Source organism: Tenebrio molitor, chromosome 2 (assembly GCF_963966145.1).
Source record: "Tenebrio molitor chromosome 2, icTenMoli1.1, whole genome shotgun sequence".
NCBI lineage: Eukaryota > Metazoa > Arthropoda > Insecta > Coleoptera > Tenebrionidae > Tenebrio > Tenebrio molitor.
In genome coordinates this window covers 5,002,103-5,020,078 of record NC_091047.1, presented here as the reverse complement: position 1 = coordinate 5,020,078, position 17,976 = coordinate 5,002,103, and the positions used below count along the sequence as shown (strand labels likewise).

General features: G+C 39.8%; 1 protein-coding gene across 2 annotated transcripts in view; it reads right to left on the bottom strand.

Moving 5' to 3' along the window:
* Window positions 1-4,763: 4,763 nt before the first annotated feature.
* Window positions 4,764-17,976, bottom strand: part of Hasp (Hig-anchoring scaffold protein) — a 33,521-nt gene continuing 20,308 nt past the window's right edge. Inside the window, exons 5-20 of one of the 2 annotated variants that reach the window (XM_069040111.1) lie at window positions 10,946-11,137; window positions 10,718-10,894; window positions 10,306-10,488; window positions 10,061-10,240; window positions 9,761-9,962; window positions 9,542-9,711; window positions 8,569-8,773; window positions 7,964-8,517; window positions 7,360-7,909; window positions 7,137-7,309; window positions 6,659-7,088; window positions 6,456-6,607; window positions 6,230-6,403; window positions 5,924-6,103; window positions 5,506-5,676; window positions 4,764-5,456 (exon numbers count right to left, since the gene is read on the bottom strand). In XM_069040111.1, the coding sequence (XP_068896212.1) occupies window positions 5,245-5,456; window positions 5,506-5,676; window positions 5,924-6,103; window positions 6,230-6,403; window positions 6,456-6,607; window positions 6,659-7,088; window positions 7,137-7,309; window positions 7,360-7,909; window positions 7,964-8,517; window positions 8,569-8,773; window positions 9,542-9,711; window positions 9,761-9,962; window positions 10,061-10,240; window positions 10,306-10,488; window positions 10,718-10,894; window positions 10,946-11,137 (3,905 nt within the window). In that variant the 3' untranslated portion in view covers window positions 4,764-5,244. The remainder of the gene's footprint in view (window positions 5,457-5,505; window positions 5,677-5,923; window positions 6,104-6,229; window positions 6,404-6,455; window positions 6,608-6,658; window positions 7,089-7,136; window positions 7,310-7,359; window positions 7,910-7,963; window positions 8,518-8,568; window positions 8,774-9,541; window positions 9,712-9,760; window positions 9,963-10,060; window positions 10,241-10,305; window positions 10,489-10,717; window positions 10,895-10,945; window positions 11,138-17,976) is intronic. The other variant, XM_069040112.1, reaches the window with a different exon arrangement.

Genomic DNA, 17,976 nt, shown 5'->3' with positions numbered 1-17,976 from the left:
CTGCCCCCATTAGAGCACGCTTTGTAATTTGAGTGAAGCAGAAAATATTTTGTTTCTCTTGAACAACAAATATGAAGCAACCTACTAAATACGAGCGCTGCATAATAATTCCCATTCATTGTGGGATTATCTTGCATCGACTCTTATTTAAATTTTAGATTATACTGATATCTTCACTCTTTGTCATTTATGGACAACACCCATCTGTACATCCGTTTGTAGTAAATAATCAATGTTACGAGTATTTTAATTTCCAAATAAGTATTACTGTTTCTGAAAAGATAAGAAAGAGTGACGTTGTTTTGGTAGAGGAATCTTTATTATTCGCCTGAAATTTTTTTAGCTATTGTCAATATTATTATTTTTACGTCTAAATAAATATTATGCGCGTAATTTAAAGTTGCAAGGAATTTCCTTATTGAGTATTTAAATCTTGATAAGTGGCTTTACGTATTTCACTTGTACAAATAACAAATAAACCGGAGCAAATATGTAGCTATTTCAGTGAATATTATGTTGGTAGATTAAAAGTAAATCTGTTTAATCCATTAATACGCGCGAAAATTATTACATTTTGCAATTTACACAATCAAATACCACCAAAAAAATCTCTTGTAGGTTATTTAGAGGACTTTGGTTGACGACTGACATAAAAACTTAATTGTTATATTTAGAGACAAATTACAGGTTACAGTACAAGATAATTCTTATAATCATACGTAAATCAAAGTCATTAGGCAACAAAGATATTAAAACACTTGTTTTACACTTTTTTAGGACATTATCTCTTTTTCAATTTAGACAAAAACGAGACACAACCAACAAGGAAACTGTTTATAAAACGCATCCTTGACATGTGCTTACTCTGACGTTTGAAAAAATTTGATTTAAATGTTAATGCTTTTGAGTATGTGGATATATTTACAGTGAAGTATTGTTTCTATATTATTCATTTTGTTTATATTTTTTAGTAAATAACAGGCAACAGTAGTATATTATACTATAAGTGATTATCTTACAGGTGCAACTATTGCAAAGAATCCAAGAAATGAAGTTTCATTCAAGTAAAATGACAGCTGCCAAATTTAGTCACTTGTGAGTACTTTATGTCAAGTTAAATGGCAGCTGTCAAATTTACTCACTAGTGAGTACTTTATCTCACTTGTGATTAAAATTTAACTTCTGTTGCCGAAAACAATGGTCTAAGGTAGCTCAAAAACTCCACCTGTAAGATAAAATAATATATCATTTTGTACAATTTATAAATTAAATCTTGCACTGGACGTTAATGCTCGAGTAGTTTTATGCAATTTTATTCTTCTTGTTTGACTTGATATGACGCGATATATAAAAAGACCATTTTAAAATTTATGGCAACTGTGGCGTAGCTATAAAAAAAATCGATCAATCACTAACTATAATAAATTCAAAACAATTAGGGCTGAAGTAAAAAAGAAAGTCAATGCCGCTCACATTGACTATCTCAAAAAAGTTGAAAACGATATAAAGATGGATCCAAAAAAATTTTGGAGCTTTCTAAGTAATATAAAAGGTACCTCCGGTATTCCCAGTCAATTGATCTTTAACGGTGAAACACTCTCTACACCAATCAAAATTGTTGATGCCTTTGCTGATCATTTCAATGTAAATTATATCAAATCTAATTCAAGTCCTAGTCTAACTGATAACTTAATTTATCACATTATCTCTTTTGGCTCGGTTTCCGAAGATCAAGTCCTTTCTGCTTTAAAGAAAATTAAACCGAAATCAACAACTGGTCCCGATGGCATTCCGGCTTTTCTGCTGCCCAATTGTGCCGCTACACTTGCATTTCCTCTCTCAGTCATTTTTAACCTTGCACTAAAAACAAGTGACTTTCCTTCAACATGGAAAAATTCATATATAACATATATAACCCCAGTTCATAAAAAGGGTGATAAGTATGACGTTAGTAACTACAGACCAATTTCACTTATCTGCAATTTTGCCAAAACATTTGAGTTCATTCTGCATGAGTATTCATTTACTAAAGTATGTAACCATTTATCCAACTGCCAACATGGTTTCTTTCTGAAACGCTCTACAATCTCGAATCTTTGCTGCTTTACCCAGTTTTCAGCTGTGTATTGATGAAAGAAAACAGGTTGATGTGATCTATACGGATTTCTCAAAAGCCTTTGACAGATTAGATCACAATATTCTTCTCTCTAAATTACACAGTTTTGGGTTTTCTGCTTCTTTGTTAACTTTTTTTAAGTCTTACCTAACTGGAAGGAAGCAGTATGTTTTCTATAAGGGATTCAAATCTAAAGAAATTATTCCAACTTCAGGTGTTCCTCAAGGATCTGTATTGGGACCCCTCTTTTTTTCGATTTTCATCAATGATATAGTCAATGGCTTATCATCTTTGAAACTGCTATTTGCTGACGATTTTAAGTTGTACCGTGAAATCTCTACCATTAGTGACTGTGTGCTTCTTCAAGATGACTTGCTCAAACTCAGTCGATGGTGTCATGAAAATAAATTACATCTAAATCTGAACAAGTGTACTGTAATGTCCATTACACACAAAATCAACATCATTGAGTTTGAGTATAGAATTAATAACGTGAAATTAGCAAGAGTTCAATCGGTTGTTGATTTAGGTATTACGTTTGACAACAAATTGTCCTTTGTTCCACATATAAACGTTGTCGTTGCAAAAGCATTTCAGGCACTTGGCTTTATTATAAGGTGTTCCATGCACTTCAGAAATATTGACACATTAAAACTCTTATATTGTGCATATGTAAGATCAAAACTTGAGTATGGCAGCATCATTTGGGATCCAAGTTATCAGAGATATGTGGATAAAGTCGAAACTATTCAGCGTCGTTTTCTCAAATTCTTAGGTGTCTATCCTGAGAGAGGTTATTCTCAACAGAACTTACTCAAAAGATTTGACTTTCTAGACCTTCAGTCCAGGAGAAGAAATTTTTCAATGAATTTTAAAAAAAAATTGATCAAATACAAAATTGACTGTCCTGACTTGCTGAGTCAGATTTCTCTTCATGTGCCTAACAAAGGAACTCGCCAGTCGAGAACTTTTTACATATCCACACCCAGAACGAATGTTTTGAAGTTTTCACCTTTACATCAAATGTGCACTTATTATAATGAGTCACAAGACAATGATATTTTCAAGTGATTGCTGAACGCCGTAAAGTTTCCTGCCCCGTAATTGGATTCGTCTGTCGGACAGTGTATAATAATAATAATTAAAAAAAAAAAAATTTGACCATCAAACGACAAAGATACTTCAAAATATATTCAAAATTCTTCCCGGCGCATCCACCATTTTGAAATATATACTAAAAGTGTTCCTTTCACAAACGCCATCAAAGCTACAAAGATGCGACCATTTAAAATAAATTTGTAGTCACATAATCTACAAAATACATTATCTAATCGAGACCACCGGACCAGAAATACTTGTACAGGGTATTTCACGAGTGATAGTGAGCCCGGCGGAACTGAAAATGCAACCCACAATACACAATACCCACAACTTCCAAGTTAACGTGGATATTTTAAAGAGAGATATCGCATTGTTTTAAATGAAATTATAACTCCATGATGGCTTTCCCCCCAATAATTTTGTCACAACTGACATTTACGAAAAAATAAAATCCTGGTTTATGACGAATACAAGGTGATTCACGAGGAATAATGAATAGAAAATGCAACCCGCAATTCATCAGGAGAAAAACCCGGACATTTACCGCTTCGATGTCCGGCTTTTTGTTGCAATGTATTGTGGGTTGCATTTTCTATTCATTATTCCTCGTGAATCACCTTGTATAATAAAAATGCTTCTGCTGTTGCACGCTTATGCAGACAATAAACATTTTCCCAAAAACTTCGCTTTTTCACAATTTCATTTAACGAAGCGAATGACGTTTACGTCAAAATTTACGAAAGTGCACAGCTTATTATGTTTTATGTTTTTTAATTCCAAAAACAAATATCCACGTTAACTTAGCAAATGTGTTGTATTGTGGGTTGCATTTTCGATTCTTTTCCCGGCGCATCCACCTATTTTCCAAATAAAGACTCAAACAAAAAACTTGCGGTTTCTTCACGTAGATGCATTTTTTATACAATAAATAACTTTGTCTGTAGATCTCATCTAAATCACTGATAAACGAAAATTGCAGAATTTTACTTTCAACGCTTGACAACTTTGATATCACATTTATTCCCACCTAGAAATGATTTATTTTTTTACAAATGAGAAAAATAACTGAATCTTGCAGTTTTTTGGGTTGAACATTTTATATAACTAAGAGCTGCAAAGCACTTTTTTTTTCATGGCAGCTGAACTGCCAAATGATAACAATGACAAAATATAAAAAGAATCCCCCATTTTTTCATTTCATAAATCAGAAACGCTTCACTTGATATTAAAATCACAAGTATGCGATCTTCTTTATTATAGTGTATCAAACGTATTTTTTTCTCAAGATATTCCTTAAGATATTATTTAAGTATTATTACTATTTTGGTCGAGGTAGAATCTTACCACACTAGTCCACAATTAATTCCTTAGAGCCTTCCATGCTTCCCTATCTCCATAGATTACTGTTCTATGATCCTTTAAGGAGTTACGACATTCTAAAAATTTTCGTGTCTTTTCTTCCGATCTATTTTTTTCGAATTCTTAGAACGAATGGCAGAAACCATGATGTAACAAAATATTTTGCAAGGAAATTAAAACAGATAAATTTATGATTTGTTCGTTTAGACGAGGTGCCTACGAAAGATGTCTTTTATTTCTGTATTACAACTGTCAAAATAAAAATTGCATTACAAGAAATATCAATATCCATTTTAATGAGCTCTACAGGCGTTACAATTTATATTCGCCACATTATGTCTTTATAAATGATCCTTACGAACTAGTAATTAGTGATTATGTATGTCGTAACAGTACTGGCTTTAATACTCTGAATTGTTAGCCACCAAGCTTACATCTACAACGCAACTTGAATAAACATCTTACAATTATAAAAATCCTCTAACCCTATATAAAATTTACGTACATTCAACAGATATGTCTGAGTATGTAACAGTTGATAAGAGTGATAATATAACTCCTCCTGTCGCAGGGGTTAAATTTTAAGACCGAAACCTAAACAATGATATCACATTAATTTCAAGTTTTGCAAATAAATCAGTCTGCAATCTGTAAAAACTTATTATAGATTAGTCGTTCTCTGCCGGATTGCTCTCGGACAAGCACGTCGGGATCGCGTTCGACCACTTCCCATTCTTGAGGCATTTCAGCATCGCCGCCCCCTTCAGCAGCAACCCCTCGTCGCACGTGAACGTAATGTTCTCGCCGATCTTGTAGTAGAACTTGACCGAAGACATCTTCCCGCTGATCGTGGTTCCGGGGTAGGAACACGCCGAGACGCCTGCAACACACCGGAATTAGCCGGGGCGAGACCTTGATTCCGGGCTCACATTTGGGTAATTTCCCGGACCATCTGGAGTTATCTTGGCAGGCTATAATCGGCTGGCCTTCCATCATATAGTCGGGGTTGCAGTTAAATTGGACCACGTCGCCCGCTTTGAAGGGGCCGCTGCCTTGCATGTAGCCGTTTACGGGGTTCCCCGGGTTGTCACACTGAACTTCTAAAGGAAGGGGGTTATATAAAATGGTGCCAGACAAATGGTGCGAAAAGGCGCAGTGGGCAGGTCAGGTCACCACAACGAGGAAAGCAGATGATTGGGTGTTGTTTCGGTTGACAGTTGAATGACAGTTGTTGTAGTTTTTTTAGTGTCGTTACGTTGGCAAATCGAGCTGGTGAGCTTTCGGGTGCCTGTCCAGCCCACCCGCGAAGAATAAGGTGTATGGTGCTATGTGCAAGCGTTGACAAACCTTCGCACGAAGGGAACGGCGTGGCCCAGTCCCCGTTGGGTTGGCACACGGTTTCCGGAGGGCCTCTAAGGCCAAATCCGGGCTCGCAGCTAAAGACAGCACGGCCCCCGACCTCTCTAGAGACCACCAGCACACGAAGGCGGGGCGGCAACACGCCTCCCACCTCGCCACACTCGATACCTACACATGCACGAGTAGCACATAAATGAAAAACGAAAAAAAACCGGTGCCAAGCTAAAGCGTGATTGCCAATTCGTATCGTATCAATTTAAAACGGACGTGCGCCGCGCCAGCTTTGAGACTCACTTTCGCAGACCGGAAACGGGGCGCTCCAGTTACCGGAAGGGAGGCAGATGATGTCGGAGGCGCCGATCAGGGCGTTGCCGTTCACGCACGAGAACTTCAAGTGGGTGTTCATCTTGGTGCTCTGGGTGTTGACGGTGAGGCCGCGTCTCTGGGGGACGATGGGGCAGTGCACCGCTGGAAAAAATCAAAGTTGGAGGCGGCGAGGACGGGGAGTTGGCGGGTTCACCTTTCACCTCGATCTCCACCGAGTGGCTGTAGCGGGCGGGGGTGAAGCACGTGAACAGGCCGGAGTCGTCCTTGGAGGCGTGGAAGATCGACAGGCGGTACTCCAGTTGGGAGTCCCGGCCGGGGTCAGTAGTCCAAGCCTGCGGATACTTCCTAAAAAAATTCATTGGCTTCCACCCCCAAAACAACTCCGTTTTGTGTCACCTGTAGTCGTGACTCACGGTCCATTTGGGGTTGCCGAACCTCCTGATCCAGAGACACTCCATGTGGAGGATTGTCCCTGGATAGACGATCAGCTTGCCGTCGTTGGACTGCGCGATGGGTCCCAACTGGTGCCTGAACAAGATGGTAGGCGGCTTCTCCATGGAGTAATCATTCTCTTGGTTCAACCCAAAACACCCTGGTTTAGTACCATCCCAGTCCCCACCCATGCACCGCCTCTTATTCGATCCGGTCATCGAGTACTTCCCGATGTCGATACATCTACTGATCACCACAGCCCCAGCAGGGAACTCCACCACCTCCTCCCGTATCTGCTGGTCGTTGTAGAAAGAAATCACATTGGGCTCCTGATTCCTGAAGATGCAAGTGTTGTTGTTGTTCATGATTTGCGAAGCCATCAGCTCTTCGGTGTCTGAAATCAACAGTTAAACACTTCAAGGTGTTACAAAATTGCACTGACCGCAATTGAGGGACCTCCCGATCCAACTCCCATCTTCGCAGACAATCTTCCAGGTGGTTTTCTCCCCCATGATGGTCTCGATGCAGTTGAACGTCACCTCGGTACCATCAGGGAAATTGTTCTCGTCGTCCACTATAGGTTCACCGTTTTTGTAAACCAGCGAACCTTGAACTCTGCAAGAGAAGATTAAAGAAACCTCCAATGACCGAAGAGGTGGACTTACTTCGCGGGGGGACCACAAGCTTTCGACGGAGACCCATACTGCAACACTGTAATATCCCCCCCTTTGATTATATCCGCTCCCCCGATGAAATGCGGCGAGTCTATTGCTGCTTTGGTGTTGACTTCCACTCCTGTCTCTGGCTTGCAGGAGGGAACCCTGGGGTACAACTCCCCCAAGATGCACTGGATGGGTTGTACCGTCGACTGGCTGTAGTCGCTGTCGCACTGGAAGGTGACGCTTGAACCATTGGCGATGGTCAAGCCGGCTCTGTACCCCATCAAGTACTGACCATTGCTGATTGGGGGTAGCTGACAAGGAGAAGCAGTACACTCTGGGAGACTGGTCACGGTCCAATCCCCGTGCCAGCACCTCAAATTGCTGGGACCTTGAATGTTGTAACCTTCCACACAACTGAACTCCACCACTTGTCCGTTAGCCACGGCGACGGTCTCGTTGAGGGGTTCGTCCGGGTCGGTGGTGGTGTTGGGGAGAAGTTCGACTTTGGAGAGTTTGAAGATGCCGTTTTCGGTGAAGGGGACGAAGCAAGGTACTGCAACAAAGTAGATAAAAGCACTGCGACAAAATCTTGCCGGGGGGTTTTTACAAATCGAACAGGTGGGTTTGGTGGGTCTCCACCTCCCTCTGACGCACTTCGCCGTCTTGTTTTCAGGCATGTTCAGTCCATATCCCTTCCCGCAAGCCATCTTGACGATGGTTCCAGAGCTGAAAGACACATTCGGGTCCCTTCCGTGTTTCACAATCTCCACGTTGACGTAAGGCTCGCTGGAGAGGGGGTCGCAAGGCCCCCTAAACTTGTGCTTAGGTTTCTTCACCTCTTGCTCTTGCTTCTCCTCTTCTTCGTAATACTGATTCTTCTTGTTGTTCCTCCTGAGGCTCAACTGCGAGTTGGAACTCTTGTGCGAAGTCCCGAAAGCTCGACTGCTGCTGCCACCTTTCAGGGCGCGCTTCAATCTCTTTAGAGTTTTCTGTCTGCGCTCGCCGTTCAAATCTGAATTGATGTAATTATGGACGAATCGTTTCTCTCGTTGTTCGTAAATCAGCTTGTGGTGACGAATGAAGGCGCGCTTGTACTTCTCCATTATTATTGATCTTCTTCGCCTGTTCCAACGCAGTCTGGGGTGCTGCCCCAGAAGACATCTGAAAAGATGTCCCTTCAGTAGTACCAAAAACAATTAGGGTTTAAGTTACTTTGGTAGTTGCTGAGGGCTCCAGTTGCCGCCGATGCAAGTCGCTCCTGGAGGACCATCCGCAAGGACGAAGCCCTTGTCGCAGTCGTACATGATTTGTTTGTTGTTTGTCACTTTCTTGACGTAGGGGCGGTAATCGTAGAGGCCCATGTTGCCCACCAAGAGAATCTTGCCGTTGGCGACAGATCCGGGATAAGGGCAGTAAACTGGAAGGGTAATGTTTTTATACAGTGTCAGGGTGATTATCGGAAATGCATAAAGTTTAATGAGAAGAAAGTTATCGGTAAATGCATTTTTAGGCGATAGCGACAGCGCTCTAAAAGATAATTTCAGAATAAACTCGATAAATATGTCAAAAATAACTTAAAAAAGACGCAAAGTGCTCTAATAGCAAGCTAAGTGCGAATTTAAATAACACAAAAATGGTGGATGCGCCGGGAAATATTTGAGACATTTATTGCAATATCTTTTTTAGTTCATGCGGTAGATGTGACGTAAAAACTGTATTATATAGACTTTGTTATCAACAATTGAGTCAAGAAAACCGCACATTTCTACCTATTGTAATAAACGAGAAAATAATCAAATTCGATTGCAAAAATGGTGGATGCGCCGGGAAATATTTTAAACCATTATTGCAAAATTTTGGCAGTTGATGTGGTAGATTTGATGCAAGAACTGTGTTGTGTAGACTTTGTTACCAACAATTCATCTAAGAAAACCCCAAGTTTCTGTCTATTCCATAAACGAGAAAATTAAGAAGTTTAAAGGAAAAAAATGGTGGATGCGCCGGGGAATATTTTAGAACAAATTTTCTGCTCTATTGTGACCACGATTGTGATTGGTGGGTTAGGTGGATCTAAAAATCTTTATCTTTTGTAGATTTTTTTGATCAATAATGCAACTGTACAAAAAGTATATCTTTATCTTTCTTAGTAACGATTTCTTAATTAAAACATTGTTATCAAAAGTACCTTCTTCACATTTGGGTACGTCTCCGGTCCAGTTCCCGAAGGAACACTCTACCAACGGGTGCCCCTTGATCTGGAAGCCATCCTTGCACTTAAACCTAGCCTTCATGCTATGATCCATCTTCGGAGCAATCACCATTCCATTTTTCGGGGATTTGGGCAAGTGCTTGCACCTTCAACCAAGCAGAGTCAGTTGCTACTAGTACCTTTCTGTGCCAGTACCTTGCCGGTTCGCATTTGGGAATATGGGTCCAGGTGCCATTGTTACAAGTGACCGGCGACATACTGGCCAAGAACTCGTACTGCTCCTCGCAACTAACTTCCAGCTCCTCCCCATGCTGCACCACCGTGGACGACGGCGCGGTGTCGTTCCTCGACACCAGAATGACCCTCCCTTGTGACACGTGCGGCACCACACACGGCGCTGTAACAGCTAGCGTGAGCTCCACCCCCCAGAAACTCTTGGTTTGGTATGGTCGTGATGGAAACGAGAAAAAATAAGCGGTACCATCAAAGACTCACCCAGACATTTGGGCAGCGGGTACCTCCACTTGCCGTCGATCTGGCACACCGTGGACGTGTTGCCCTCGAGCAACATCCCCTCGTGGCACCGGAAAATTATCGACGCACCCAGACCGGTACCCCCTTCGATGTTTTCCAGCCAGCCGTTCCACAGCCGTCCGGGGTGTCCACAGTTAATCTCTACTCATGCGCAAAGAAAATTACGTGATGGTCGAGTGATGGGCGATCGGCATGCCGTGACGTACCTTTGCAGATGGGCTGGCTCCCGGACCACTTTCTGTCGGCGCCGCACCGTCTGGTACTCTCCCCCATCAGGGTGTAGCCGTACTTGCACTCGTAGCTCACCACCGAGTTGTAGCTGCACGAGGTGTAGATCGCCTTGCCGTGGCGAGGGTTCTCGGGAGGGGTGCACTGCACCGCTGTAACAACATAAAACGAACCCCACAAACAAAATTGCAGTGCCAGAGGACACTGCTTGCAGCGCAGCCTAATCAAGCGGTTGCGGAGGTTCCCCAGGTCTACTAAAAACCTCTGGATGTTTATCCACATGATCCAGTTCTCGTTCTGAACGCCTCTGCATAAGCGCCAAAGTTACGAGGGGTTTGGGTCATCCCCTATTTATTAAACATGTGTGGAGTCGTAAAGTTGGCAACTTACGAACGCAAGTTGGCAATTCCTTGGGAGTCCAGGTGCCGTCAGCCTGACAGAAGCGCTCGTTTTTCCCAACGAGTTCATATCCTTCGGCGCAATGGTAAGTTATACGGCATCCGTACGTGTAGCATTCGCCCGCGTGCCATCCGTGAGATATGTCTGTGGGGGCGCCGCAGGAATTCGCTACGGAAGGGGTTTATTACAACGGCGCTTTAGAATCGACGAGGTCCTTACGTTCGCAGGAGATGTCCGGACCGTACCAAGAGGCTTGACCGTCGATCGCCAGACATTTCGCTCGAGGAAAACCGTTGGTCACGTAGCCGGTGTGGCAGTAGTATTGAAGAGTCGAGTCGAGGTCGAAGGTTGTCTGTTCCGGAAGGGCATTGTGACGGGCATGATCGATTGTTGGGGGTGACAAGCAGTAAACTGGGGATTATTACGAATACAACAGTCGGCGTTAGCTTTCTTACGACGTCTCGACGGAGAACAAAGCAAAGCTTCACCGACGCAACAATAACAAAATAGAAAGATACAGACATCGAATCTTCGGGACGAGCCCGTTACACTCACTGCCCTCGTGCGTACAAACTTCCCACGTCTACTGTTTTTTCAAATTCAACCATTGTGCGCAATAAAATTGTACGACCTACAACGAAATCGAGAAAACAGTAAAATAGTAGTGCTTTAGACACACGTTGCAGAAATACCTATTTCAACAAATCAAACAGTCAAAAATCCTTGTGGTATTGTTGCATCCCTCAGATTTGAACAGAAACGTTTTTGTTGAAGAAAGTTTGGATTTAATTTAGAGTCAGTTCCTTTGTATACTTTTCCAATTTCCTCGCCGTGAAATTTAGCTTCCTCGACTAGGAATTTCCCCTTAAACTTTGCTCACTATCTGCGCCGTATCTCAGCGAGGCCAAATTAGGTCGAAATAAAGAAAACTATGTTATTGCCGTAAAGTTGTGTTATCCAAGTTTTATTAAAACTCGCTTGCGTTCTAATTTATTTGGGTAAAATCCGCCACCTGGAGTGTCTTATACGTGCGGCGAGATATGAGGAAAAGAGGAGCTTTAGATTGTCCTGGCAGGCGTAGGAAAGACGCTCGAGAAATATTCAATTTTGTTTGAACTTTGCAATAATAATTAGTTTCTTGGAGAAAATAATTCGATTGTCTGCACTAGATGATTCTAGTAAAAGTGCAAAGGACGCGGAGACAAAGAGTGCGAGGTGGTGTGAGGGCCTGGTGAGTTAATCAAGGACCCCAGCAGGAATTCGGAAAGCTCCTTCAGTTACATTCACTACGCTGTAACAATAATAACAATGGACTTACTCGCTCGCATAACAGAGATTGTAATTGGGGATTTGGGGAGGACTTATTGTACCTTATCCGTGCTGGCGTCTTTCCGCGACTTTTTTCCGGGGGAGCGTCAGTTTTCATTTCACGCTCGACTCTAAACAGATTAATTCATCGATCGGCGACAAAAAATTCCGCTTTTCATTTACTTCCTATTAATAGTTCTGGCAGAGGCGAGGCTTAATTTTAGAACTAGAGTTTTATTTTAGAGTCATTGTTGAACGGGCGACGCCAGCGCCACAGATGAGGGTGGCTCATCATTTATTTCTCTTCGTGTGGGGCGTTAACCGTTTTCAATTAGCCAGACAATTGTTTAGAGAAGGTTTTTGTATGTATAGAGCGTTCAAAAAAATTTACAGTCAAGTGGGTTGGTGATTGCTTTTGTGTCAGTTAACATATAGCTTTGTCAACTGTCAAATCATAGATGACAAACGTCATTTATAAAATGTGCAAGCAGCGCCACTTCCTTTTTTTTTTTGGCCACACCACAAAAACTCAATATTTTATAAACAACACGTGAGCGATAACATTGAAGAAATAAACAACAATTTACATATGGTAAAACGCTTAAAAGCAGAACAGTTATGTTTTGAGAGGAAGACATATTCAACACCTTTGTTGTTATTTAATAAGAATATTTAATAACATAATTTCTTATTTAATATCATATTTTTGTTTTAAGAGAAGCCAAATATGTACAGTTGGCTTCAAAAAAAACAGGAAATGAAATTTGACCTAATGGGAACTGAAAATTTAATTTGTCAATTTATGTCAATTTGTGTCTGTTTGACAGTAGTATTTCTGACACATAAGTGCAGTTTTTTAACCTAAATTCTGAAAGGCCGTTTCAAACTATAAAAAGTTAATAAAATCTGACAGAACTTTTTCTGACAGTTTCCGTTTTTTTGAAGCCAACCGTATGATCACAAGAATGCATGAGAATGGTGATAAATGTGAGGTTATGTATTGGAAGGAAATGTCAAAGCGTAGCGACTAAAACGACAAGAGCACACATTTTTTAAACGCTCGATAGAAATATGTAGAGGTCCGAGCAGTAATAAAATGTCCTTGAAATGTAATGACATTTACTTGGATTGTTCAAGTTAAGCCATACGTTTCTAAATCTTTTGTTTTTCGTCAGAATATGAAGAAAACATTGATTTGGTCCCTTTATGGTTTGCCGTGATAGATGAGCCACAATGAAATTTATAGCAGAGAATTGTACAAAGGAAAGTGAGCCTCGGATATAAAGAGACATTTGAGAAGCAATGCACGCATATGTTATGAGGGCTGCGATGAAATTTCATTTCAGTTGCTTTCGTAGCTCTCGAGTAAACAGTGATTAATTACCGCCATGCCAGGTGAATCGCTTCCACTGTGAAAAGAACAGATTTGTGATAAAATACCTGGGAAAGAAGAATAAATCTACGAAAGATATTGACGAGATGCGGAATCAGTCTGACCCAAAAGCTTGACTCAGAAAATAACACTGTTGTAAAGAAAAGATATGAAAACTGTTGAAGAATTACTATTTGAAGACGATGGAATTTGCATTGGTTGAATATGTAGATGAAAAGTTGAAAATTAGTAAAGATTGTGGTGGTAGGACCTTCCTGGGCACCTCTCGAACAGAAATATTCCCGCAAATGTCTTGATTTGGGGGGAAAACATTTTTCTTCGTGTAGTACCTAACAGATACTACAGAGTGATCAACAAGAATCCAAATCAGAGCAAGCGTTGCAAATTATCGGTCACGTCGTAGCAAAATCATATGCACATAAGCGGTCAAAACATGGGCGTAGACAATTTATGGTCTCAAACGCTACTTAATAAAAATGATACTTTATGAATTTTAGACGTTGGAATTATAATTGTGCATTTTATTATTATTATAAGATAAGGGAAACAATTTATAAGATTAACAAGAGCAACATTTTACATTTGTAAGAGTAAGTAAATTATCATCTTCATTGCCAAACGCGACGCTACTGGTACGGAGATGCTTCCTTGAAGTCACATTTCAAAATTCAAGGTTGTTGTTGTTGTTGACAATTTAAATGATTTAACCTAGAAAACAAATCTTCGATTTCGGCAAAATTTACAGACGTTTATTGAAGTTGTAAGCAATAATTATCCCAGAATAAGTTGTAAAATGGGTTTTACCATTAAAGAGAAGGCATTTTTATTAGATTATTTTCGAAAGAGGGTGAAACAAGAAAATGAAGACTGGTCTTCATAACCCATCATTAAGAAGAAGGCAGGTCAGTCCTTAGTTCAAATTTTAGAAATGGTGCAAAAGGTTCAACAAATTATCAAGGAACATCCCTCAACTTCCATAAGGCGTTTAAGACAACAAGTTAAATTGTGTTATGGCACTTATCAGAATTTTTTTAAGAAGGATATTAATTTGTTTCCCTTTGTGTGTTGCAAGAAATAAAACCCACACAATACCCTAAACAAATTGACAGCTTCATATGGGTTTTTGAAATTATGAGAGGCGAGTTTGATTCTGTGTGGACCACAATGGAGAACATTTTGAGCAGTTTTTGTGAAAACTTATTTTTTGACCTTGGAGTAATTTAAATGTTTTAAACACTGCTAGAAAACATACGAGTAAGTTCTCAATTACCCAAAAATTAGAGAATAATAACTTTTACACTTTTCTTACAGAAAACAACAAAACAAAGAATTGTGAAAAATAATTATTTTTAAAATTTTGTAACTCAAGATTGTGCCTTATGAAGGAATTTTGTGTAACTGTGTGTTTTTTCCTTAATCAATAATAAATAATAATTAATTATAACTTGCTTTTAAATCTATTATTCATGAATTACAAAAAATTTATAAAGGCAATTAATGATAGATTTTTGAGAGGTAGGCAACCAACAAAACGAGTGTCCACAGCAAGTAAATAAAAGTAGCTGATCCATGATAGAAATACGTTTCGATAAAACAAAAGATGAGGTAGCACTCTTGATTTGGTTTCTTGCTGATCACTCTGTAGATCTAGAATGTAAAGTTTGGAAATTGTCATTTTACTATAACTGTAGCAAAATAAAATAAAACAGTTCATGTCCAATGTTTTTTTTTGTAATCCGCTTGAAGATAAAACAGTATACTATTTTATTCAGAGTAGAAGGTCTTTTTGTGCTTCGCCCAGTTGTGACCTCAACTTCGTCTCGGTCTCAGTCTCTGGGCTTACCACAAAAGACTCACTTCTACTCCTAATGATATAATCTACTATTTTTCCAAATTTCAACAGATCTAGAATGCAAATAAGAGTCGCTGGAGTGTATAAGGAAGAGTGAAAATCACCAACGCAAAGCAGGAAAAGTTTCACAATCATATTTTGAGTTTGTGATATTGTCCAAAAGGCTTCACAATGAAAAGAAATCATTATGTTGAGCTAATTTTTTAGTTGCACAAAGCCATAAAGAAGAAACGAAGATTTCTTTATTTCTTTTTTTCTTTCTTATTTTCCTTCAAAACTTGTATTACGATAGTGCCTTAGTTTACATAGCTCGAGTTGCAATGTGTAATCTGTGGGAAGCAGAGCTTGAAGAAATCAATCAATCAATCATCCATCATAGATTCCTGACCTAGCTTCTAGTGATTTTTTTCTATTCAAAAATTTAAAAACCACACAGTCGAGTTGTTTAGCTGAAAATCCGATCAAGTCTGTCATTGATGATTATTTTCAGATCAATTTTTACCTGAATACTTTCGATTGCTGCATCTACCTAAATAACTTCTAAAATAAACGATTTGTTAAAAAAAAACTCCAAGAGCCGCATTTCTATGAGTTACGGGTCTCAAAATATTGGAGCAATCCCCATATTGCCCAGATCTAGGTCCAAGCAAGCAATGCTTATTTTCAAAATTTAAAAATCACGTTCTTAGTGGTAATGTTCATTTTCGTAACTGAAGCGGAAGATCGTGGAGATAGATAAGTACCGTGAGGCATAATAGATGTGTAGTTAATTATGCAACGTTTGTATAAAGCTCTACTTTTGTTTAGAAGTAGGATATTTACACGCACGAGCGCAGCGACAATTGTAATACTACACGTAAATTTCTCATTTGAGAAAACATTTAACCAAATACCTACGGTTTGCGGTTCTTTTTAAAGACAGCCGGAATCATTCCTAATTCGAGGAACACAGACTGAAAAAAATATATATTTCTAGCGCCTCCACCATTTTTCAATCATTGTCAGTTTCTCAGCTGATACCATAGATGGAGATTTTCCTTTTTAATACGTAAAAATGTATAAGAAAAAACAGTTCAGTTCTTCCTATTTCGACGAACAAGGAAGATTGTTTTTTAATTTTTTACCCCTCCACCATTTTTGTATTTTTTTAAATCTGATAGCAGAAATAGAAACTGGCGGTTTTCTTTATCCGATTCTTCAAGTGAAGATCTATGAAAGACATCCAAATTGCTCGATAAAGAGCGAAATGTATTTTTTTTAGATTTTTGTCGCTTCCCCATCTACCTTTAATCCATAAATATATAACATCCCTTTCTAGTTAATAAATCTGAACAGGAACAAATGTTCTCTTCGCAGCTACATCCATGATAATGTCTAAGTTTAGGGCGCAACACCTAAAAGGTTTTACAGTCTCACCCACCCCCGAAAGAAATAAGTAACTTAGGCCTAGGGAAACAAAAAAAGTTGAGAACACGGCATTAATAATTAATGAAGTTAAAAACAAGTTTGAAAGTGGCCCCTCTTCCATCTGTAAATATTGGACGATACACGGTTCGTCTTTCAGGGCTCGATGATTCTCGAGGAGAAATTTTAAAGAAAAAGTCGTGCCATTCGTCGTGCAACAAACTCCGACAGAATTCAATTAACGATGTTTGAATCGGTGGAATTTTTCCTTTTTTCAGTCGCAATATTTTGCTTAGGTTCGGGCGAAACTCCTGTTTAATACGAATTAAAGTCCCTGCGAACGCCCGTACATCGGAAACACATCAAAGGAATAGAGATTTCCCGTAAATATTTCTCCTTTCGAATCGTAAAGAATCTCAAGTACCAATTCATAAGCAGAGTGCAAGCGCGAGAGCCGACTCGCTTCCAGACAACAGATATTTCCACGGAAACTTTTATAAAAGAACTAGCAGCAATAAAACGCGTTCCCAAATATTTTCTTTATGGGTGGAACTTTCAAAATAAACTGAGATTTTATTCGATGCCGCGTCCGACATATAAATCAACCGATTTTTCATGGAAATCCCGCCGCTTTTCCAACCGGCTCAATTATGAACCGATGCAAAAGAAAAACTATCAAACTTTTAATCGGATCGAATAAAGAAAGTAAATTGCGTTCGATGCGGACCAGTAATTGGATCCGGCACAAATTTATCACCGAAGAAACGCGGATTAACATCGCACGGAAGGGAAATTCGCCACGGCGAATTAAAAAAGTAGTATTTTTCTGACCGGAAACGGTGTTACAAGAGCGACGTGTCACTCAAACGAATATCGAGGGATCAAATACTGAATGAATGAAATTAATCAAACGATTCGATTCAGGGGTTACAATGAATTCAGAGCGGCGAAACTGACGTTTTCCACCTAAAACAAGTACAAAGGGGGCGCTGTTGATTGTGGGCAAACAGCGACATCTAGTCCAGTTGCGACGTACCCACCACAAAATTCTGATACCGTGCGACCAAATAAAACACTAATCAGAGTTAAGCTTTCGCGTTTTCAAGCATGTCTTAGAACTTAGATCAACAAAGGGTAAGTTGTTGTGGTGCAGGAAAGGTTGCATAAGCGTCAGGGGCAATGTCAGATCTAGGACATGTTTGGTAGTTTTGTAGACGTTTTTGTACAGGGTGGATGAGAAAATCTGTCTCGAGCATCGATTTCACGATCGTGTGGACTACCAAATAATGTGAA